Here is a 20,480-nt window from a genome sequence, read left to right on the forward strand (position 1 = left end):
GGCGTGCCCGGGATTCAAGAGGTGTAGTAGTGCCTCAGCTACCTCTATGTGGCTCTTTAGCTGCTGCTGAACAAAGAAGACCCCCGTCCCCGCGAACAGCTGAAGTCTCAGGACCAAAACCTCACCCACCCTTGTCCCCAGAATTAAAAGGGGAAGAAACTGAAGCCTATGTGTGTCGGGCTATTTCCAGCACTCGCATGACGACCGCGTCCGAGTCAGGTGAGGGCCCCAAGATCAATGGAGGACAGGAGATACAGAAACTGATCTCCAGATGGTTGCTGCCGCTGGTAGGCATTTGCTTTGCCTCCTTTGCTTTAAGGACCCCAAACAGGCGGCTCCTTGAAAGGGCATGTGTTAGTCGAACGGCTTCGCGGGCTTAGAGTGACAGTACAGCCCTCAGGGTCCCTTGCGTCTGGTTGTCCCTTCCTCCGCCTCCTCCTCCTCCTCCTCCTCCTCCATTGCTTTCCTTTTTCAAGTTTCTTGGTTTTGAAACTCCACAAATGGCAGCTAAGTTAGGGAACTGCGGAGCTTCCCCTAACTGCCACTAGTTCCACCAAAGGTTAGCACCTTCGAATTTGAGGACCGCTGTGGGTAGAGTTGGCTATTTATTTTTCAGTTTTAGTTGTTGATAGATCTTTATTTTATTCACTTATTTATATGTGGTGCTGAGAATCGCACCCAGTTACACATTGTCAGGCAAGTACTCTACCAGTGAGCCACAATCCCAGCCCTAGAAGTGGCTATTTTAAATAATTTCCATTCCTTATTCTTTGTTCCTTTGCTTGTTGCTCCTCCACGCCCACTTTAAAAGAACAAAAGCCTTGTGCATTGTTGCAGTTTTCTGTTATGGTAGGGAGGCTGCAGTTCACTGCTGCACCTAATCGATTGGAGACTATTACATCCTGGTTTGTGGGTAGTGACCTTTGGATTTCATTCACGAGGTTCTGGGCAACTTCCTGGCAGATTATGATCTTGGAGTACTGTAAGTAATAGTTATCTTGGTTTAGCAAGCTGGAAGGTTTAGCTGTAGAAGTAAGAAGCATGGCTGACTTCAGCAACTAGCATCCTAGCCCTACACTGGGATAGAATTTTGTTTTGCTATTATTATTTCCTCAATGAAATATATAGTTTTTGTTTCAGATGGATAAAATAACGAAAGTAGCTTCCATTAATGAACATTGTAACAAGTGCTTTACACAGTTGCTCCTCAAAATTTACCCCTGTTTTATAAAGGTAGAAATTGAGGCTTACAGAGGTCAAGTAACACTCTCCCCAGTAAACTTTTGCTGCAAGTAAACATTTGAATCTCTATTAGAAACTAAATCTCCCTGGTTCCAAAATCTGCATTCTACTGTCCTACCATTATTCTTACACAATTCCAATTTTTTTTCATCAACAATTTCAGTGGCTAAAAGTATTCATTCATTTAAAAAATTTTTGTGTGTTTCTACTTGTGTCTGACAAGTGGCAGACATGATCTATATCTTTATGGAGCATCAGTATTGTGATGCAGAATTAACTAGTTCAAAATCCCAAATACTTATTGCAGCACAGGCTTATTTAAAACTAGTGACTGATTGATGTGCAGGAAGCTTATAGGAGTAAAATCAAAGCTTTCTATTTAAGTTTTAAACTTATATGACATATAGAGTTGTTATGAGGGTATATTAAAATTAACAGTTGATAGAATTTTTTGTACTGGGAATTGAACCCAGGGTCTTCTGCATGCTAGAATCACTCTACCACTGAGCAACATCCCCAACCCTAGAACATTTATTAATCACCCAAATAAGTGCTGTACACTAAGAAATGAAAATATATAGTTGAGATCCTTGTTTTTCAAAAGCTACCAGGCAACTAGTATAGACAATATTGTAGAACAATTTAATAATATTCTTAGATGGAAATGGTATTGTGTTTAAGTAGAAAGATGCAATTATTTTTTGGAGATGAATGCCACTGTATTTAGAGGTCATGTATGTTGATGCCTACAGCTTACTTTCAAATGGTGCAGTAAATATATGCATATGTATGTGGTTACATAAATAAAAAGTAAATATAAAAAAAAGTTGATCATTGTTGAGTTTAATGGTGGGCATATGGTTGTTTAGTGAATTGTTCTCTCAACGTTTCTGAATATTTGAAATTTTTCGTAATAAATTTGGGAGGGAAACAAGCCCCAACTCTAGAGACAGTTGTAAAAATAGATCTGAAATATTGTGGAGCATATTGGATGGGAGAGGGTTTTGTTGTGTAGTTAGGGCCTCCCAGAGGCATGATAGTTGTTAGGAGAGCATTTATTGAAGCCTTCCAGTCATTTATTTAAGGAAGAATAAGACTTCCTATTCCTACAGGGGAGGAGTGATTTCCAGGGAGAAGGAAATGCAGGCTCAGCAGAAGGGTATTATATGAACATTTGGAGAAGGAAAAAAAAAATCAATGTGAAGGTTGTATGAAACTTGGACTTTTTAAAAATAAATAACCTTAGAAATGTTACTAGTTTGCCTTTGCCATCCTGAAGAAGCCTATTTAATACCCTCTTATGCAGTTTACTATTAATGCCTTAGAAGTCACCATTTATAAGAGTGATTCCATTGGAAAATGCTTTGGGGACATGAGGTAAACTGGTTATGTATCTGTGTTCAGGTTGAGCAGCAATACTGGAGTTCTCATTTTCTCTGATTTGGGGAGCAGAGATATAGTATTAAAACTGGGCCTTGAGGGAATTTATGGAAAGGGCTACAGTGAAAGCTTGGACAGAGTTTTGTATTCAGCCAAGGGGCCTCTGAATACTGTGTAGGACTCATGGGATTTAAACAAGGTATTTTTTTGAGGACTAGTAGCTCTGGCCAGGACCAATAAAGCTATGAAAGAGAAGACTCTTTATCCTGGGCAGTAGTGTTTATGATAGTCTCAAGTAGTGTGGTGACACTGGAAAATATGTAGTGAGGTTTCCAGCAGCAGCATTGACAAAGAGAAGTTTCTGTGGCTTCCTTGGATGGAAGGTAAGTAGTTAGACTCTAAATTGAGTTATTTTTGTTCTTTGATAGTTAGAATAAGGTAAAAAATCTTGTCTTATTTATCACAGTTAACAGAATATATAAACAGCTAACATTTATTACGTGCTTAACATAAACTGGTTTTTGAAGCATTGTCATTGTTATTGTCATTTAGTCTTCAAAAAAATACATGAGATTTATAATCCTGTTTTACAGATGATAGTTAGACAGGTTCAATAACTTTTAAGGACACAGCTGAGCAAATTTAAGAAAAAGCATTCAAACCCAGTTTTGTCAAAGAATATAGTAATTATTCTCAACGTGTGATTCTTAGTCAGACAGCATCAGCATCAGCTTGGAACTTTTTAAAAACTCAAAATATTGGCCCTCACCCCACAAACATTTTAGTTTAGTACTTTTAACAAGCCCTCTAGGTGATTCTGATGTATGCTGAAGTTGGAGAACTACTGCTTTGAGTGTGGAAACTTATTGACAGGATGGTGCTCATTTCAAATTTAGAAATCAGGGTTAAGTAATGCTTGTCTTTTGCATAGATTTAGAGAGTTACCCAAATATAGCTGTTCATCCATTTATTAAAATATAGATTGTCTAGTTAAGAATTATTAATTATGGGACTAGGGTTGTGGCTCAAAGTGCTGAATAATGTTGAAAATGTTATATATATAATACATTTGGTTCAATTATCAGAGTTTAAGTGAAATAAACCATTTAGAATATCCTAGATCTCCTACAGGGCTCATTTTATTTCATTTTGTACCATATGTATGCCACGTGAATGAGAGGGAAAAAAAAGGTTTATTCTATACTTTTAGTTTTCCAAGAATTTATTAAGTATTTCAGTAATGTAATAAAAACTATGGATTGCTGATTTTTTACTTTTAACTGATATCTGACATTTTGCCACTCTTATTGACCTATGTGATCATTGAATATGATTTCATCAAGTTCTCAATACTTGAACTTTTGAGCCTCAAGTAATCATTTATAATGAAATAATGAACATACATAGATGTACCAGCATTTTTAAAATGAGGAAAATATCCCTATCCCACAGTATTAACTAAGTGCTTCTCAACTTTTTTCACATTAAGGCAGACATAGAAAATTATTGTATATGTCCTGTATTTTGGGAAACTGAAAAGAATGCCCTGGAAGCAACTGGCCAGCGGGTATAGCTGTCTTGATGGCTGAGACAATTTTGTAACATACATATAGCTCATTTATGGTGAGGCAGCATGTTAGGAAGCTCTGCATTAACTAGTTACTTATCAGATAACAGTGTTTATTAAGTGTTCATTACTTTTATGTTTTTATTTTGGAGAGAGATACATAACCCAAACTGTTAAATAATGATAAGGTTGTAGGTGACCAAACGTCACAATAAGTGATGGAGGGAAGAAGTTTTGAAAGTTATTGAGGAAAGTTTTGTGGCAGAATATTTATTGAGTACTTGAGATGTACCAAGCACCAGAAGGCAAAGATTGTGCGTCATCACTTTTATCTCCTTTCTATTATAGAAGATAATCAGATTCCCTATACTAATAGCATACTGTCAAAACAACAGTGAGGGGTGGGGTTGTAGCTCAGTGGAAGTGCACTTGCCTAGCATGTGTGAGGCACTGGGTTTGATTCTCAGCACCATGTAGAAATAAATAAAAACTAAAGGTCCATCAACAACTAAAAAATATTTTTAAAAAAACAACAGTGAACGGATATATTTTGCTTACTATGTGCTTCCATTCTTCCATCCTCTTATTCTTTTGAGGGGGGTGGGGGTTACTATATGAGTTCTAAACCTTGTCTGTTCATTAGAATTACCTGGGAACCTTAAAAATACCTCAACCCTACTCTTGAACATTCTGATTTAATTGGTATGGAGTATGACCTTGAAATTGGAATACAAGCATTTTTTTTTGTTTGTTCCAATTAGTTACACATGACAACAGAATGCATTTCTACTCATTGTACACAAATGGAGCACAACTTTTCATTTCTCTGGTTGTATACAATGCAGAGTTACACCATTCATTCAGTCATACATGTACATAGGGAAATAATTACCGTCTCATTCCACCATTCTTTGCACCCTTATAGCCCCTCCCCTCTTCTACCTCTCTTCTACCCAATCCAGAGTTCCTCCATTCTTCCCATGCCCTCTTCCCATTACAGATCAGCATCCACTTATCAGGGAGAACATTCGGCCTTTGGTTTTTGGGGATTGGCTTACTTCAATAAACATGATATTCTTCAACTCCATCCATTTACATGCAAATGCCATAATTTCATTCTTCTTCGAGGCTAAGTAATATTCCATTGTGTATATATACCAAAATTTCTTTCCATTCATCTACTGAAAGGCATCTAGGTTGTTTCTGCAGTTTAGCTATTGTGAGTTGAGCTGCTATAAACATTGATGTGGCTGTGTCACTGTAGTGTGCTTATTTTAAATTCTTTGGGTATAGACCGAGGAGTGGGATAGTTAGATCAAATAGTGGTTCCCTACCAGGTTTTCTGAGGAATCTCCATATTGCTTTCCAGATTGATTGCACCAATTTGCAGTCCCACCAGTAATGTATAACTTTTCTCCCACATCCTCACCAACACTTATTGCCATTCTGACTGGAGTAAGAGGAAATCTTGGAGTAGTTTTGATTTGCATTTCTCTAATTGCTAGAGATGTTGTACAGTTTTTCATATATTTGTTGATCGATTTTATATCTTCTGTGAAGTGTGTGTTCAATTCCTTAGCCCATTTATTTATTGGATAATAAATTCATATAGCACTAATCTTGGAGGTTAGTGCTTCATCTGATACACGTGTGGTAAAGATTTTCTCCCATTCTGTAGGCTCTCTCTTCATGTTACTTTTTGTTTCCTTTGCTGAGGAGAAGCTTTTTTAATTTGAATCCATCCCATTTATTGATTCTTGATTTTATTTCTTGTGCTTTAGGAGTCTTGTTGAAGAAGTTAGGTCCTAAGCCAACATGATGAAGACTTGGGCCTGCTTTATCTTCTATTATAGGCGTAGGGTCTCTGGTCTGATTTCTAGATCGTTGGTCCACTTTGAGTTGGATTTTGTGCATGGTAAGAGATAGGGATTTAATTTCATTTTGCTGCATGTGGATTTCCAGTTTTCCCAGCACCATTTGTAGAAGAGGCTCTCTTTTCTCCAATGTATGTTTTTAGCACTTTTGTCTAATATGAAATAGCTGTATTTATGTGGGTTTGTCTCTGTGTCTTCTATTCTGTACCGTTGGACTACACGTCAATTTTGGTGCTAATACCATGCTGTTTTTGTTACTATAGTTCTGTAGTATAGTGTAGTATAGTTTAAGGTCTGGTATTGTGATGCATCCTATTTCACTCTTCTTGCTAAGGATTGCTTTGGCTATTCTGGGGCTCTTATTTTTCCATGAATTTCATTACTGTTTTTTCTATTTTTAAGAGAAATGCCATTGGGATTTTTAAATATATATTTTAGTTATACAATCATACAATACCTTTATTTAATTTATTTATTTTTATGTGGTGCTGAGGATCAAACCCAGTACCTCACATGTGCTAGGCGAGCCTTCTACCACTGAGCCACAATCCCAGCCTTGTCATTGGGATTTTAATTGCAATCGCATTAAAATAGAACTTTTGGTAGTATGGCATTTTGACAGTGTTACTTCTGCCTTTTGGAGAACATGAGTGATCTTTCCATCTTCTAAGGTCTTCTTCAATTTCTTTGTTTAGTGTACTGTAGTTTTCATTGTAGAGGTCTTTCATCTCTTTTGTTAGATTGATTCCCAATTTTTTTTTTTTTTGAGGCTATAGTGAATGGGGTAGTTTTCCTAATTTTCTTTCAGAAGATTCATCACGGATGTATAGAAATGAATTTGATTTATGGGTATTAATTTTATATCCTGGTATTTTGCTGAATTAATTTATTAAGTTTTCTGGTGGAATTTTTTGTATTCTCTAAATATAGAATCATGTCATCAACAAATTATGATAGTTTGAGTTCTTCTCATATTCTGGGATACAAGCATTTTTAATGTATTATATTTAATCCTTCTAACAAGCCACAAGATAGATATAATTTACAGATGAGGAAATTAGGTCCCTGAGACACTGTTCAAGTTCATACAGTTATTGAATTCAATATTAAAACCCAGGTATTTGGGCTCCTGAATTTGTCCACTTACCATTAACTTGTTTAGTCCTTTAATAATATTTGTAACTATCTCTCATATATTGAAATGGAGTAACGGAGGGGGAAAAACAACTTTCTTTAACCATATGTTTTTCTGAAGCCCAAATCAGTTTACCTACCTTTTTAACAAAATCATTAAAAAGCAACAAAAAAACCTGTTTAATCTGAATTTATTTCTGCTTCCCAATTGTCTTAAATGTAATCCAATAAAATTCATTTTTAAGTCATTTGTATACATCTTAGCTACTTCTCTGATGTCTTTTTTTTAACCATTCTTCCTTTGTTTGCCTGCTGTGTATTCATGTTCTATTCCTAGAACGTGAAAATATACCAAACACACTTCTGTTTTAGAATTTTTAATTTTTCATGTTTCTTACCTAAAATGCTCTAACTCTTTGTGGCTGATTTCCCATATATATTTAAATTCGTACTTAACTGTTATCTTATAGAGAGGTCTTCTAACATATTTATTTGTGGATTTAACTATTGCCTTACTCCAAATAAATGAATCAGACATGATTTCAGATCTAAATTTATAATCAAATGAGAGACATGTATCAGTGTACTTCAAAAAAGGGGACAGCTCAATCATTAATTCATTGTTTTGGAAAAATATCTATGGAATACACAGTTGCCACCCATCAAGAAAAAGTTGATTTTCCATATATGTGTGTGTGTGTGTGTGTGTGTGTATGACGTATGTATATGTGAGTGGTATTAAGCATCACAAAAATGTGGGAAAATATATATCAAAAAGACTAGTTAGTAGGAAATTCAATCCAGTTCTATAACCAAGAACTGCAACTATTAGTCCTGCCGCTAGGTTATGGGGTAATTAACTGATTTTTATTTTAAAAATTCAGTTTTATGTGTTTCAGATATTACAAAATAATACTCTAAAACTACATAATTTTTAAAACTTAATTTTTATCTCAACCTCTAAAACAAAAGTTTTATCACGTTTATTAGAATACCTAAAGTAGAAGAAGTACAATTGCCAGTATCTAATAGTATGTCTTTTATAATATGTGAATAGTATTTATTGATTAAATAAATGTATTTCAACAAATAATGAGTGATATTATTTTAGATTTCCATGTTATATTAGTTGGGAACTTTGTTTATAGAAGTGCTTATAGAAACTATGGTTTAATGAGTGTTTGATATGTGTCAAGCACTTTCACTCCCTTTTTTATAGATGAAGAAACGAAAGCTCAGAGAAACTAGCATAAGTTACTAGTAGTTATGTAGTGACAGACTGAAATAGGTATATCTGACTCCAATATCGTACCCTTTCTGCTGCTGAAATATTTGGGCTGTGTTTAAATAGGAAGAGTAAAAAACAAGTAAGAAGAAACCTAAGGATATTTACCATTTGATACAAAACAGAGCTGAGATTAACTTACCTACTGCCATCAAGTGTTATAGCAATTGGAAACCATTTTTTCTTTATCAGAAAACATTTTTTAATGTTAAACAGTGAAGAAAGAATAGAAACAAAAAGCTTTTTTTTTTTCTTTTGGTGATACTGGAGAGTAAATTCCAGGGATGCTCTACCACTGAGATACATGCCCAAGTTATTTTATTTTGAGACAACTGTGGCTATGTTGTCCAAATTGGCCTCAAACTTGCCATCTTCCTGTCTCAGCCTCCCAAGTAACTGGGAAAAAAAGCATTTTTTAATAAAGTAAATTATTTCTTCCAATTTTTTAGTCACAAACTGTTATGTGTTTCATAACATTGTTCAATTTAAAGATAAATAAAGGCTGACTGATTAAACTGGTTTAATATTTATAAGGAGCCACCAGTTAAACTGAAACTGGAATTAGACCTTCAGTAATATAACCTCTTTTTTTTTTCAATTGTAACTGATTCAAAGAGGAGTTTTGCAACCTGTTCTCTAAATTTTATGGAAGTTACCTTTAACCTTCAGTGTTAGCCTCTTAAAGCACTGCATCAACTTTAAAAGCACACAAGAAAGGGCAAAGGAATATGACTTTTAGAATTGTGTGTTGCAATTCTATCTAGTATATTATTAAACTCTTTTAAAAGTTATTTGATCAAGTAAGGTCTTTTAATATCAGTAAACAATTGAAGGATTTGATATATAATTTGCTCTTGGTAGATAATTAATTTTAATATTACCAGAGTCCAAGTACATGTAAATGACTTTGGTAAAGAATATTTTTCAATCAGCACTATTACATGATAGTTCTTTAACTGATCTGATTTCATGGGTGCCTGATTATATGGAAGAGTTTGTCATTAAAGAACATAAAATTGCTTGCAGAGTTTAGTGTTCATGAGCATTTTGGGGGTGAGGAGGATCTATAGATATTATTAGATTTGCTAAAGAGTGTTTAAGTTCTGCAAATTTAGGAACTACTGTTAGAAATCTTATTTTCACTCTGTTTCCCCCCACTTTTTTTGTAGATTTATGTATGGACTAGAATGTATTATAATATTATATTCCCTAAAAACCTGTTTTCAAACTAAACTTCTACAATCAACTTAATGTCACTTCAGATTAGTGCTCAATTGTTAGTAGCTGTTAAACCTACATAAATAGGTTTATCTGTTCCATTCCATTCAGATAGTTCTGAACTATGTGCTAAAGGATGTAACTTTTAATATAATTTTGTTATAATTCAAATAATTTTCTCTTAATTTGTTATTTTTGCACTTGAAGAATTTAGTGTGTAGTTTTATATTATTTTGTATCACCTTATTAAATTGATGTGCTGTGTTTTACTGAAAATTACACTGTTAATTAATCTTATGGAAGAAAACATTTTCATTTTGAAAGTATTCATCCAGTTATTGGATGCTGACTATGCAAGCATCACTTAAAATTATCTAAGTGACAGGAATGTTTTTAAAGTACACTCAATTTTTTTTATTGCATTTTAGGTAAAACGATTGCTGTGTCAACTCAGGAATACAACAGCCTCATTGTTTTTGTATTTTAAACAGCAGCAGCAACTTTGGTATCCACAATGAAGCAATGATATCTGAGAACAAAGGAATATTTGCCAACTAACTGTCATCGCACTTTCAAGTGATTGTATAAGCAGAAACAAACTGCAGCAGACCTGTGTCAGCTAGTATAGGGAGAATGCTTTCTTCTGATACTATTTATTTAGAAGTAGTTTTAGTATAGATACTTTATTATATCTATATTAAATGAAGTAAAAATGAGTGAAGCCCCCAGATTCTTTGTTGGGCCTGAAGATACAGAAATAAACCCTGGAAGTTATCGACATTTCTTCCACCATGCAGATGACGATGATGATGAGGAAGATGATTCTGTAAGTTGTTTCTTTCTTTGGTGAGAGAGCAATATGGTATTTCTGCTAATCCCAGTTAATGTGAATGAATACTATGACCTTAAATTAAGATTTTTTTTCATGTACAAATTTGTTGGAAAATTTTTAAACTGATCAAGTAACATTTTGTGAGGGATGTTATTGAATTGATGGTGATCAAGTAATATGGTAAATATAGTTAAGGTTCATATTTCTAAGTTATTTAGTGATGCTTATTTTAGTTTCTTTCAGTAATATACATCATGTAACTTGGGGCTTTGCAGAAAAAAAAATGGCTAAGAGAAATAGAAATCTGGGCCATGCTTTAGAATTATTTCTTGTATTTGAAATACATAACAAATACATCAAGATTAAGAGGTAGAAGGAAATAATTTTAAAGGTACTAAAGAAGAAAACTGCTTAACCAAATTCTTTGTTTATCAGGTTCTAAATGGAAGTGCTGGTTGAACTGAAGATATCACTATTTATTAGCTATTCAGAAATCTACAAACTGGCTAAAAGGAGAGGCTGCATCATGTGCATAAGTGTGTGAACACACTGCAAATAAGTGTGTCTGATTCTCTTTCTGACATAGTAGAATGTTTGTACCCACACTGGATAACATCTATTATGTTCGTTTTTCTACAGTTAAATTCTTCCAATGTTTTCCTTAGTCATCATAGATTTTTTTTTTACGTGTGCATGGATTGCTATATTCTAAGGGCTGATTTAAAATACAGACATTTTATAATACATGCTTAGTTTTCTAAGTTAAATTGGAAAGATAATTTTATTTTAAAAGGAAAACTCTTATGCTTGGTAAAAGTGATAAAAAAACAAACCAAAAATAGCTCTTTAAGGCCTTTTCCATAGCAACATATTTCTGAGTTAAGTTACACATATCTATAATGCAAACTGGATTGTTCCTCTTTTAAAACTCTCAGTACAGAACATCTTCCCTATTACCTACCCTTGAAAAAAATAATGATTATCAAGCTTCTCTCTGCCCATTCAAAACTTTTCTTCATCTAAAGTCTTATCTAGAAGTAAAGTTTGAAAGTAGAACTTCTCTGGTTCACTTAGACTAGAAAGCACTACTGACTTGGCCCCAGCTAGCCTTACTATTTTTCTCTGGAGTTCTGAACAGTGTGGACACTACTGCTAGAACAAGTCCTGTATTCTCACATGTAAGGAATTTTATCTCCCGTCTCTATTTATAGGTAGTTATCTCCCATTCTTCCTACCTTTTGTGTTTTAGTAACATCAAAATTTTACGTCCAACTGGGTACAATGGCGCACTCCTGTGATCCCAGTGGCTCAGGAGGCTGAGGCAGGAGGATCCTAACTTTGGGGCCAACCTCAACAACTTAGTGAGGCCCTAAATGAGAGACCTTGTCTCAAAATAAAAACATAAAAAGGGGAAACTGAGGATATAGCTCAGTGGTAGAGCACCTCTAGGTTCAATCCCTAGTTCCCCTCAAAAATTTTTTCCATATATTTATTCATGCCATATCATGTGTGTTTGCTGTTGAATATGTTTCTTTGTTGCTCTAAAATGCCCTTATTTTGAAGTACTTGAATTACATTTATTCTTCAAAACCCTCCTCAGATTTTTGTGTCTTTCACTCCATTCTCCATGCTCTTTTCGCATGACAAATTTGATCACTTCTTCCTTAGTACTATGTTAATACCTTGACATGTAATACTTGTATTACATGTGTCACAAGTTACTATATTATTGTTGTGTTCCCTATTAGACTCAAAGTTCTTTAGTATTGAATAGTACTTTCTATACAACTAGACTTTATACAATAGAGTTCTTGGAATATGGTGTTAAATAAACTGAACTTGTATTCATGATGTGCAGTTGACACTTTCATGGAGCTTGTTCTTTTGACCTATAGTTTCATATGGAACTATCATTCTCCTTTTAAGATTTCAAAAATGTGAGTTTCAATTTTGTTAGGCATTAAATCTAACACAGCGTTATGGTCTAGATATGAAATATACCTCAAAGATTCATATGTTGAGGGCTTAGTCCCAAGTGTAACAATAGTCAGAGGTGAAAATTTAGGGAAGTGATTGGATAAATGAATTAATCCATTGAGGAATTCATAATTTGTTGTCATTATTGGTATGTAGTGGAAATGGGACCTAGTCGGAAGAAGTTGGTCACTGGGGGTGTGCCCTTAAGGGTGTATCTTGTCCCTTGCCCCTTCCTCTCTTTTTCTCTGCCTCCTAGCTGCTGTGAAGTGAGCAGCTTTTCTCCACTATGCCTTTCTGCCATGATGTTCTGCCTTGCCTCAGGCCCAAAGCAGTGGAACTAGCTGACTGAAACTTCTGAAACTGTGAGCTGAAATAATTTGCTCCTCTAACTTGTTTTTCTCAGGTATTTTGTTTCAGCAATGAAAAGCTAACACACAAAATAACTCCGATCTGTTTTATAATTAGTTTGTACTTCTAAGGTCATACCTAATAGGAAAATTTTGTCTTAAGACTATAAGTTTTTGTTTGTTTACATTTTTAATGTCAATGTTTTCTTATCATCTTAGCCAATGAACAGATTCATTAATAGGTCTATAATAGAAAACCATAATCTAGTACCTTTAAAAAATACTAAAACAGTGTGAAATGTTACGTTGAATACTTATGTTATCCTGATGTATCTACTTTAGGAACATTATAATGAGCTATGCCAAGGCTTTTGATCAGCATAAAAATTGAATAAACAAACATAAAACTGGATGATCAGAGAAAATAAAGATAGCAGATCCCAAGAAGGATACAATTTATTATCTCTTTGTTTTATAATTCAATACTGTTTTGAACTTTAAATTTCATGGATTATAAGAGGAAACATGGAAGTATATTTCTAGGCAAAAAGAACAACTTAATTCTAATACTATCTGATTTTCTTTTTGGATTATAGAAGAGAAATATCCTAAACCACTTTTTTTGAGTACAGATTGTAATGTCTTATAAAATATATCAAATCATGGAAAAGAAAGTAGAATCAAAATGAAAAGCTGGACATAGCTTTTTATAGTTGAGAAATTCTTAAGCACTGGGATGCATAGACCCCAGGGTGACTCTCCAGAACTTTTTATGAATGTATGAAGTTACTATTGTTATTATTTATGTATTCTGCCTTTTTAGATTAGAACTAATTGTGGCCTTTGAGCCACAATTTGGTGTAAAACTGGTAACATTAACAACATCATTAAGGAGGAATATTGAGTGTGAAGATTGGAATGTCAGAGGTTCTTGCCATCTCTGGAAGCAGTGTGGTTCTCTCCAAAATTTTTTTGAGTTGTCATTAATGACCAACATTCAAGCTCAATCCACAAAAAGAATTGAATACTATATAGCTTTGAAGGTAGAACCATATCTTACTCATGCAAGAAAAAATATTTTATTTCATTCCCATTGGTCTTTTTACATGAATTGGATGGGTTTGGGCCCACATTTGCCCTTTTTTCTGCCGTGAAGAGGATAAACAAATACAAAAGTCAGTTAAAGCAGAATTTGTTTGTTTGTTTGTTTGTTTAATTAGTTGTAGAGGGACACGATACCTTTATTTTATTTATTTTTTGTGCTGCTAAGGATTGAACGCAGTACTTTACGTGTGCTGGGCATGTGCTCTACCACTGCAAGGTTATTTCCTTAAGTTTTAACTTGATTGAAAATAGTATCAATGTTCTAAAAATGTATATCTTTAAAATTTTTTCCAGACCTTTATAGAAAATTATTTATAAGGTATTTATTGTTATAATAATGATATAATTTTTAAAATGCCTTTTTTGATTAATGTATCACTTTTATATATTTATCACAAGCCTTATTTACTTCTGAAAAGAATTAAATAGCTATGTTTTGGAGTTTATATTGTCAGCCTGATTTTTTGTTTTGTTTCTCTTTTAGCCACCAGAAAGGCAGATTGTGGTTGGAATATGTTCCATGGCAAAGAAATCCAAATCCAAACCAATGAAGGAAATTCTGGAACGGATCTCCTTATTTAAATATATCACAGTAGTAGTATTTGAAGAGGAAGTTATTTTGAATGAACCAGTGGAAAACTGGCCTTTATGTGATTGTCTTATTTCTTTCCATTCTAAAGGTATTAAACAAGGGGGGGCACCCCTTTTTCTTCTCTGATTATAAAATTAATGCATAGTAATTATAGAATATTGAATAAAACAAAATAATATTAGACCAACCCACTCTCAACAATGTTATATTAACATTTTAGTATATTTATTTCAGTCTTTTCTATATTTTTAAAAAATTTAGTGTCATAGCCTAGGTATAAGTTTATATTTAACTTTTGCATTATTGTATCAATATATATTTTTCCCCTCTCATTCTTCAGTAACCTGTGGCATAGTATCATTATGTAGATGTACCATAAAATATTTAATTAATATCTGAATATGTGGACAATTTCCAATTTTTACTATTAAAAATGAGATTGTGATCATCTCTTTGAATGTATATCTTTGTTTGCATTTGAATTTAATGGGATAAATTCTTGATGTATGAATATGCAAGCTGTTTTTGCCGTATAGAAAATGATCTGTCATTCCTCATGTTTGCATGCATACTTTATGTCTTAAGAAACTAATATTTGAAATTTTAGATCTCACTACTTTTTATTAATTAAGCAGAAATATTGGTTAAGCTTTATTATTACTGTATAGTAAAATCCACTAGTTAAAATTATTACCAAGTATAGATCTGAAATTCATAGCCTAAAAATCTGCAGATTAAATAAACTAAGAACAAGAAGTATAATTTAAAAGATGTGTTCTCAGTTATAAATGTGTTGATATTTAATTATCACCTGTTAACAAAATATACAGTCCTGAGTTGTTTAAAAGTCTCAGTTCAACAAGAAGAAAATGGGGCATAGTTTTTTGTGTCCCCATTGTATAAATTAATTTTAATTATTTCATAGAGAACTACAGTCATGATCTTTGCTCACCAAATCACCAAGACCACTCATCTTAGAGAACATTAAAATTTGTTTATCCTTGAGGGTAAGGTGTTCTCTTATACAGTCACAAGATTCTTCCTGTAAAAGCTATTTACCTCTAAAAACTAGGTGTTACATCTAAGTTCATATCCCATACAACATCTCTTGATAAGAAAAATGTTCTTCTTGACAGTAAAAGTAGAGAACTGACTGTAGGTGTTTTCTATTTGTTGGATTATGTTAGGACACTTCAAATCGTAGACATTAAGAAATCTTTTACAAGTGACGAATTCTGAGAGTCTCTAAAACTTGAAGGCTATATAATTTGGGGCCAAGTGATTTTTGGTATAGAGTTTTTACATTTAAATTTCAAAAACTAAGGGGAATTTAGGAATAAATCTTGTTTAATTGAATGTAGTTTTTTATTTTGTTTTGTTCTTTTAAATTTCAATATGCCTTAATGTTTTCTAACTTTTTTTGTAATGCTGCAAAACTAGAGTCTTCATGGATGCACTTCACCTTCAATGGTTAAATCCTAAAATTGTACATACTCCTGATTTTCACCCTTTTCCATAGATAATATATTCACTAAAATACTGTCACTTAAGGAATAATAACAGGTAGCATATATTATTGAGCACTCACTATGCCAGGTATTGTGCTAAGTGTTTTAGATATACTCTTGTTTCATTCCTCACAAATTCTACTAGGGTAAGACTTACAAAATTATCATTTATAGCTGGAATAATATATTTAAAGATGTTAAATAAATTTTCCCAAGGTTACATAGTGAAAGGTGTGCCAGGTTTGAACAGCAGTTTATGCTCTGAACCCCTAGAGTCTAGTGTGTGTGTGTGTGTGTGTGTGTTTCCCTTTTTTAATGGGGTCTAATTATGCTACCCAGATTAATCTTGATCTGCTGGGTTCAAGAGATACTCTTGGTACAGCCTTCAGAGTGCTGGAACTATAGCTGTGCACCACTATAATTGCAGAGATTTTTAGTGTCAATATAGGAAGTAAAATAAAATCATTAAATTTTTTTAGATAGTTTAATGACTTCTCTTACATCTGCCATTTGATTCATTTTTATTGTAAAAATTAGTAATTTTACTAGTGTCTAGAAATTTTAGGGAAGTATTTTCTTATATTTTAGCACTAGCTTAGCAATAGCATGATTCTTCTTTTATATTTTGAGTGTATGTGTTATGTGTGAATTAGTTTTGCTTTTGCTGCTATTTTTAATGGTACATAAATTCTTTGACTATCAGCTAATTTGAGAATATAGGCATCAAAATATTTAGTGAAAAGAGTTGTATACACAGTATAGTCTTAAAAATTGTAAGGTAGTCATGGTTCACTTATTTATATATAGAAATCTTTTTGTATGTGAAGTAATTTTACCTTCTGTTGGATGACTTTGTATATAGTCAGGCACTGACTAACATGTCAGTGATTTAATTTGTTTTATAGCCACTGATGTAGTATACCTTATTGATAGCATTAACTAGGAAAAAAGTGAGATTTAGTAGTAAAAGCTTAACTAAAATCTCTTTATATATTATATTATACCTTTTATAGAAGGCAGTTATGAACATAATGGTCATTATTTTATGGGAACATTAATTCAAGTTGATAAAGTTATAGATGTCAACTTATCTTGAAATTGTTTAGAGTATGTTAATGATATGTGTTCTTAGGATTTCCACTGGACAAAGCAGTTGCCTATGCAAAACTCAGGAATCCATTTGTAATCAATGACTTGAATATGCAGTATCTCATACAAGATAGGTGAGTGGTGAAGTTGGCTAAATTAAGGGAAGGAAAAATTAACATTTATTTAGTACCTACTATATACTGACATAGCATAAAGTGTTTTTACATACATTATTTCATAGCATCCTTAAAAAGTAATATTCATAAATAGGTGTTTATTGACGAATTTTACAGAGAGGAAACATGAGAATCAGATCAATTAATTTGCCCAGAGTCATAAGTAGTACCCAGTAGTGGGACAAGAAGTTAAACCACATTTGTTTAGTTTCCAAAGCCTACTAAAACCATGAATAATTTCAAGTAATTTTTCTTTCATATGACTGATAAGTGAAATTAGGAAATAACTCATAACTAGATGTTTTTTAATGATACACTATATATATTTTAAAATGTTTCTCTTGTATGTTAACATTTATTAAAGGCAAAGAGTATAGATTTATAAATGAAATTATAAAATATGAGTGTACTTATGTATTTTATTTATTTTTATGTAGTGCTAAGGATTGAACCTAGTGCCTTGCACGTGGTAGGCAAGCACTCTACCACTGGGCCACAATCCCAGCCCTATCTATGTGTTTCTTACTCTAGTAAATACTCTTTTAATATCACTGTTCTGTTTTTTGTTACTATTGCAATATTATATATGTAAAAATACTTTTATGATTTTTGGTTTGGGTTCTTTTTTTCCTGTTCTCCCAGAATGTAGAGTTGTTATTATCTAAACATTTAAAACATTTTCTAGGGCCTATATTATAATGTATGTTCATATGTAAGTTATATACATATATAAAAATGCACATATATTTTAACAAGTTTGAGAAATAAAAGCATAAAATAATCATTTGGTTCTGTCACTATATCTACTATATTTTTCATATAGAGAGTAATATATATACACGTACATGCTTGCATTTTAGAAAACTAGAATTACATTTCTCTGAGAATACAGTGAACATTTTCCCATGTCATTAAATGTTATTTAAACATGTTTTTAATAGCCAGATTATTTCATTGTGATATTATCAACTTTAACAAATATTCATTCATTTACTCTCTTGATTTAGTAATAATATGCTAGAAGAAGTAGTATTCATAAACTTTTGTTCTCATTGCTGAATCTTTCAAGTATTTTTAAATACTTGAAATGATATAGATTTATGTTTAAATCTACATTTTTAAAAAGTTTTAAAACTTGATATACATACCCTTTTTAGTAGTACAACACAATAACATATAACAATAAGTACAGTGTTATATTCATTGCAAAACACAGCAGCAAAAGAGTAAGGATGTTTTTCTTTTTCTTTAGGAGAGAAGTATATAGTATTCTTCAAGCAGAAGGTATATTACTTCCTCGTTATGCAATTTTGAACCGTGATCCAAATAATCCCAAAGGTAAGAATAAAAGATTTTAAGTATGTTACCTTCTGTCACTTGACATACTTAGGTCACTCTACTTAACTAAAAGGAATTTAAACAATTCTTAGTATTCTGTTTAACAGTTTTCCTTAATGATTTAAATAAATAATCATGTATTATATTCAGTTAAAATGTGATATTGTGCTAAAAGTTTAATAATTTAGAAGTTATCTCTTCTACTTTTCTTTGGTATGCATTTGACATATCTTTCAGAATCATAAAGTAAGTTTTGAAATTACCTGGTTATTGAATTTGTATTGATTATGGAAAAGCAGGTGACTCATTTTTGACATAGAAACTTCATGCTATAGTGTCATAATTAAATACCTGATGCTACATATATTGAAATAATACTATTAATATTTTAAAGTAGCCATGACTCCTTTTTTTTCTAGTTATCTACTACATGGCATGTAAGTTTTATGTAACTCAATGTAAAGGGCAAGATAGCTTTCCGGACTAGGCCGAGCTGTAAGCGCCATCATGGGAGTCGACATATTGCCACAACAAGGACCGAAAGGTTTAGCACAAGGAGCCCAAGAGCCAGGACATCTACCTAAGGCTGTTGGTCAAGTTGTACAGCTTTCTAACTAGACGAACCAGTTGTGCCTTCAACCAAGTTGTACTGAAGATGTTGTTCATGAGTCGTACCAATAGGCCACCTCTCTCCCTCTCCTGGATGATCTGGAAGATAAAGCTTCTGGGCAGAGAAAACAAAACAGCTGTGGTTGTGGGGAACATAACAGATGACGTGCATGTTCAGGAGGTGCCCAAACTAAAGGTGTGCGCACTGTGCTTCAGCAGCTGAGCCCACAGCCGCATCCTCAAGAGTGGGGGCAAGATCCTCACGTTTGACCAACTGGTCCTGGACTCCCCCAAGGGCACAGTCCTGCTCTCTGGTCCTCGCGAGGTGCGAGAAGGGTACCGGCATTTTGGCAAGGCTCCTGGGACCCCACACAACCACACCAAACCCTATGTCCGCTCCGAGGGCAGGATATTTGAGCGTGCCAGAGGCTGGAGGGCCAGATGTGGCTACAAAAACCAACCCTGGATCTTACTGTTAATAAAGAGGCTTTGGATTTGATAAAATAAAAAATAAAGGGCAAGATAAATGTTTGTTTTGAAAGTTAATATTCTGGTAACATTGTTTTGGGAAATTTTGATTAATTACTGTATCTGAAAGAAACTTTCAGAAAAATTACTTTCCTAAGTTAAATAATGTCATGTTTTATATTATTTATGATATGAATGATCCTATACATTTTCCAGAGAATGGTAGTGCTGTTCTGGAATTAGTCCTCAATCTCTCTTTATTGCATCATTTCATACTTAACTTTGAAGTCTCTGACATGGTAATGTAAAATGGCAAGTCCATAGAATCTGAATAACAAGTATAGTTCTTAGTTTCATATGTATCATAAATGTTGATATATGTTGTTTACATAAATATATCTAATTAAAATCAAGTAAATACATTATCCAAGTTTTGTTTTCTTTATGATTTTTAGTTTAGAAAAAAGAAGTCCTCAATCATAGCATGATATCTAAGTTAAAAAATAGTGTAATTATAATAAAGAAAAGAACTAACTTTTCATAAGCTGGGTGCATTGTCTGTAATACCTACAGCTCTAGATTTTGAGTCAGGAAGATCACAGGTTGGGACCAGCTTCAACAACTTATTGAGATGCTGTCTCAAAATAAAAATTTGTAAAAGGGATTAGAGAGATAGCTTACTGCTTAAGCACCCCGAGTTCAATCCTCGGTACACTATAAGAACAAAACAAAAAATCCCA

The 20,480-nt window shown here is 33.2% G+C and overlaps 2 protein-coding genes and 1 non-coding gene across 3 annotated transcripts in view; 2 read left to right on the plus strand and 1 right to left on the minus strand.

Moving 5' to 3' along the window:
* Positions 1–10: 10 nt before the first annotated feature.
* Ppip5k2 (diphosphoinositol pentakisphosphate kinase 2) overlaps positions 11–20,480 on the plus strand; it is an 86,733-nt gene continuing 66,263 nt past the window's right edge. Inside the window, exons 1-5 of the mRNA XM_026395031.2 lie at positions 11–219; positions 10,129–10,526; positions 14,445–14,640; positions 17,193–17,283; positions 18,578–18,663. Of these exons, the coding sequence (XP_026250816.1) occupies positions 10,413–10,526; positions 14,445–14,640; positions 17,193–17,283; positions 18,578–18,663 (487 nt within the window). The 5' untranslated portion in view covers positions 11–219; positions 10,129–10,412. The remainder of the gene's footprint in view (positions 220–10,128; positions 10,527–14,444; positions 14,641–17,192; positions 17,284–18,577; positions 18,664–20,480) is intronic.
* On the minus strand, positions 9,079–9,192 carry LOC113187306 (small nucleolar RNA SNORA26). Its single transcript, XR_003301400.1, has one exon. It is a non-coding gene; the product is annotated as a small nucleolar RNA SNORA26 (small nucleolar RNA).
* Positions 19,171–19,689, plus strand: LOC144255762 (large ribosomal subunit protein eL18-like). Its single transcript, XM_077800640.1, is given in 3 exon segments — positions 19,171–19,188; positions 19,190–19,466; positions 19,655–19,689. Coding segments are annotated over 3 exon segments (330 nt in total).

The sequence above is a fragment of the Urocitellus parryii genome, chromosome 1, assembly GCF_045843805.1.
Source record: "Urocitellus parryii isolate mUroPar1 chromosome 1, mUroPar1.hap1, whole genome shotgun sequence".
NCBI classification, from domain to species: domain Eukaryota; kingdom Metazoa; phylum Chordata; class Mammalia; order Rodentia; family Sciuridae; genus Urocitellus; species Urocitellus parryii.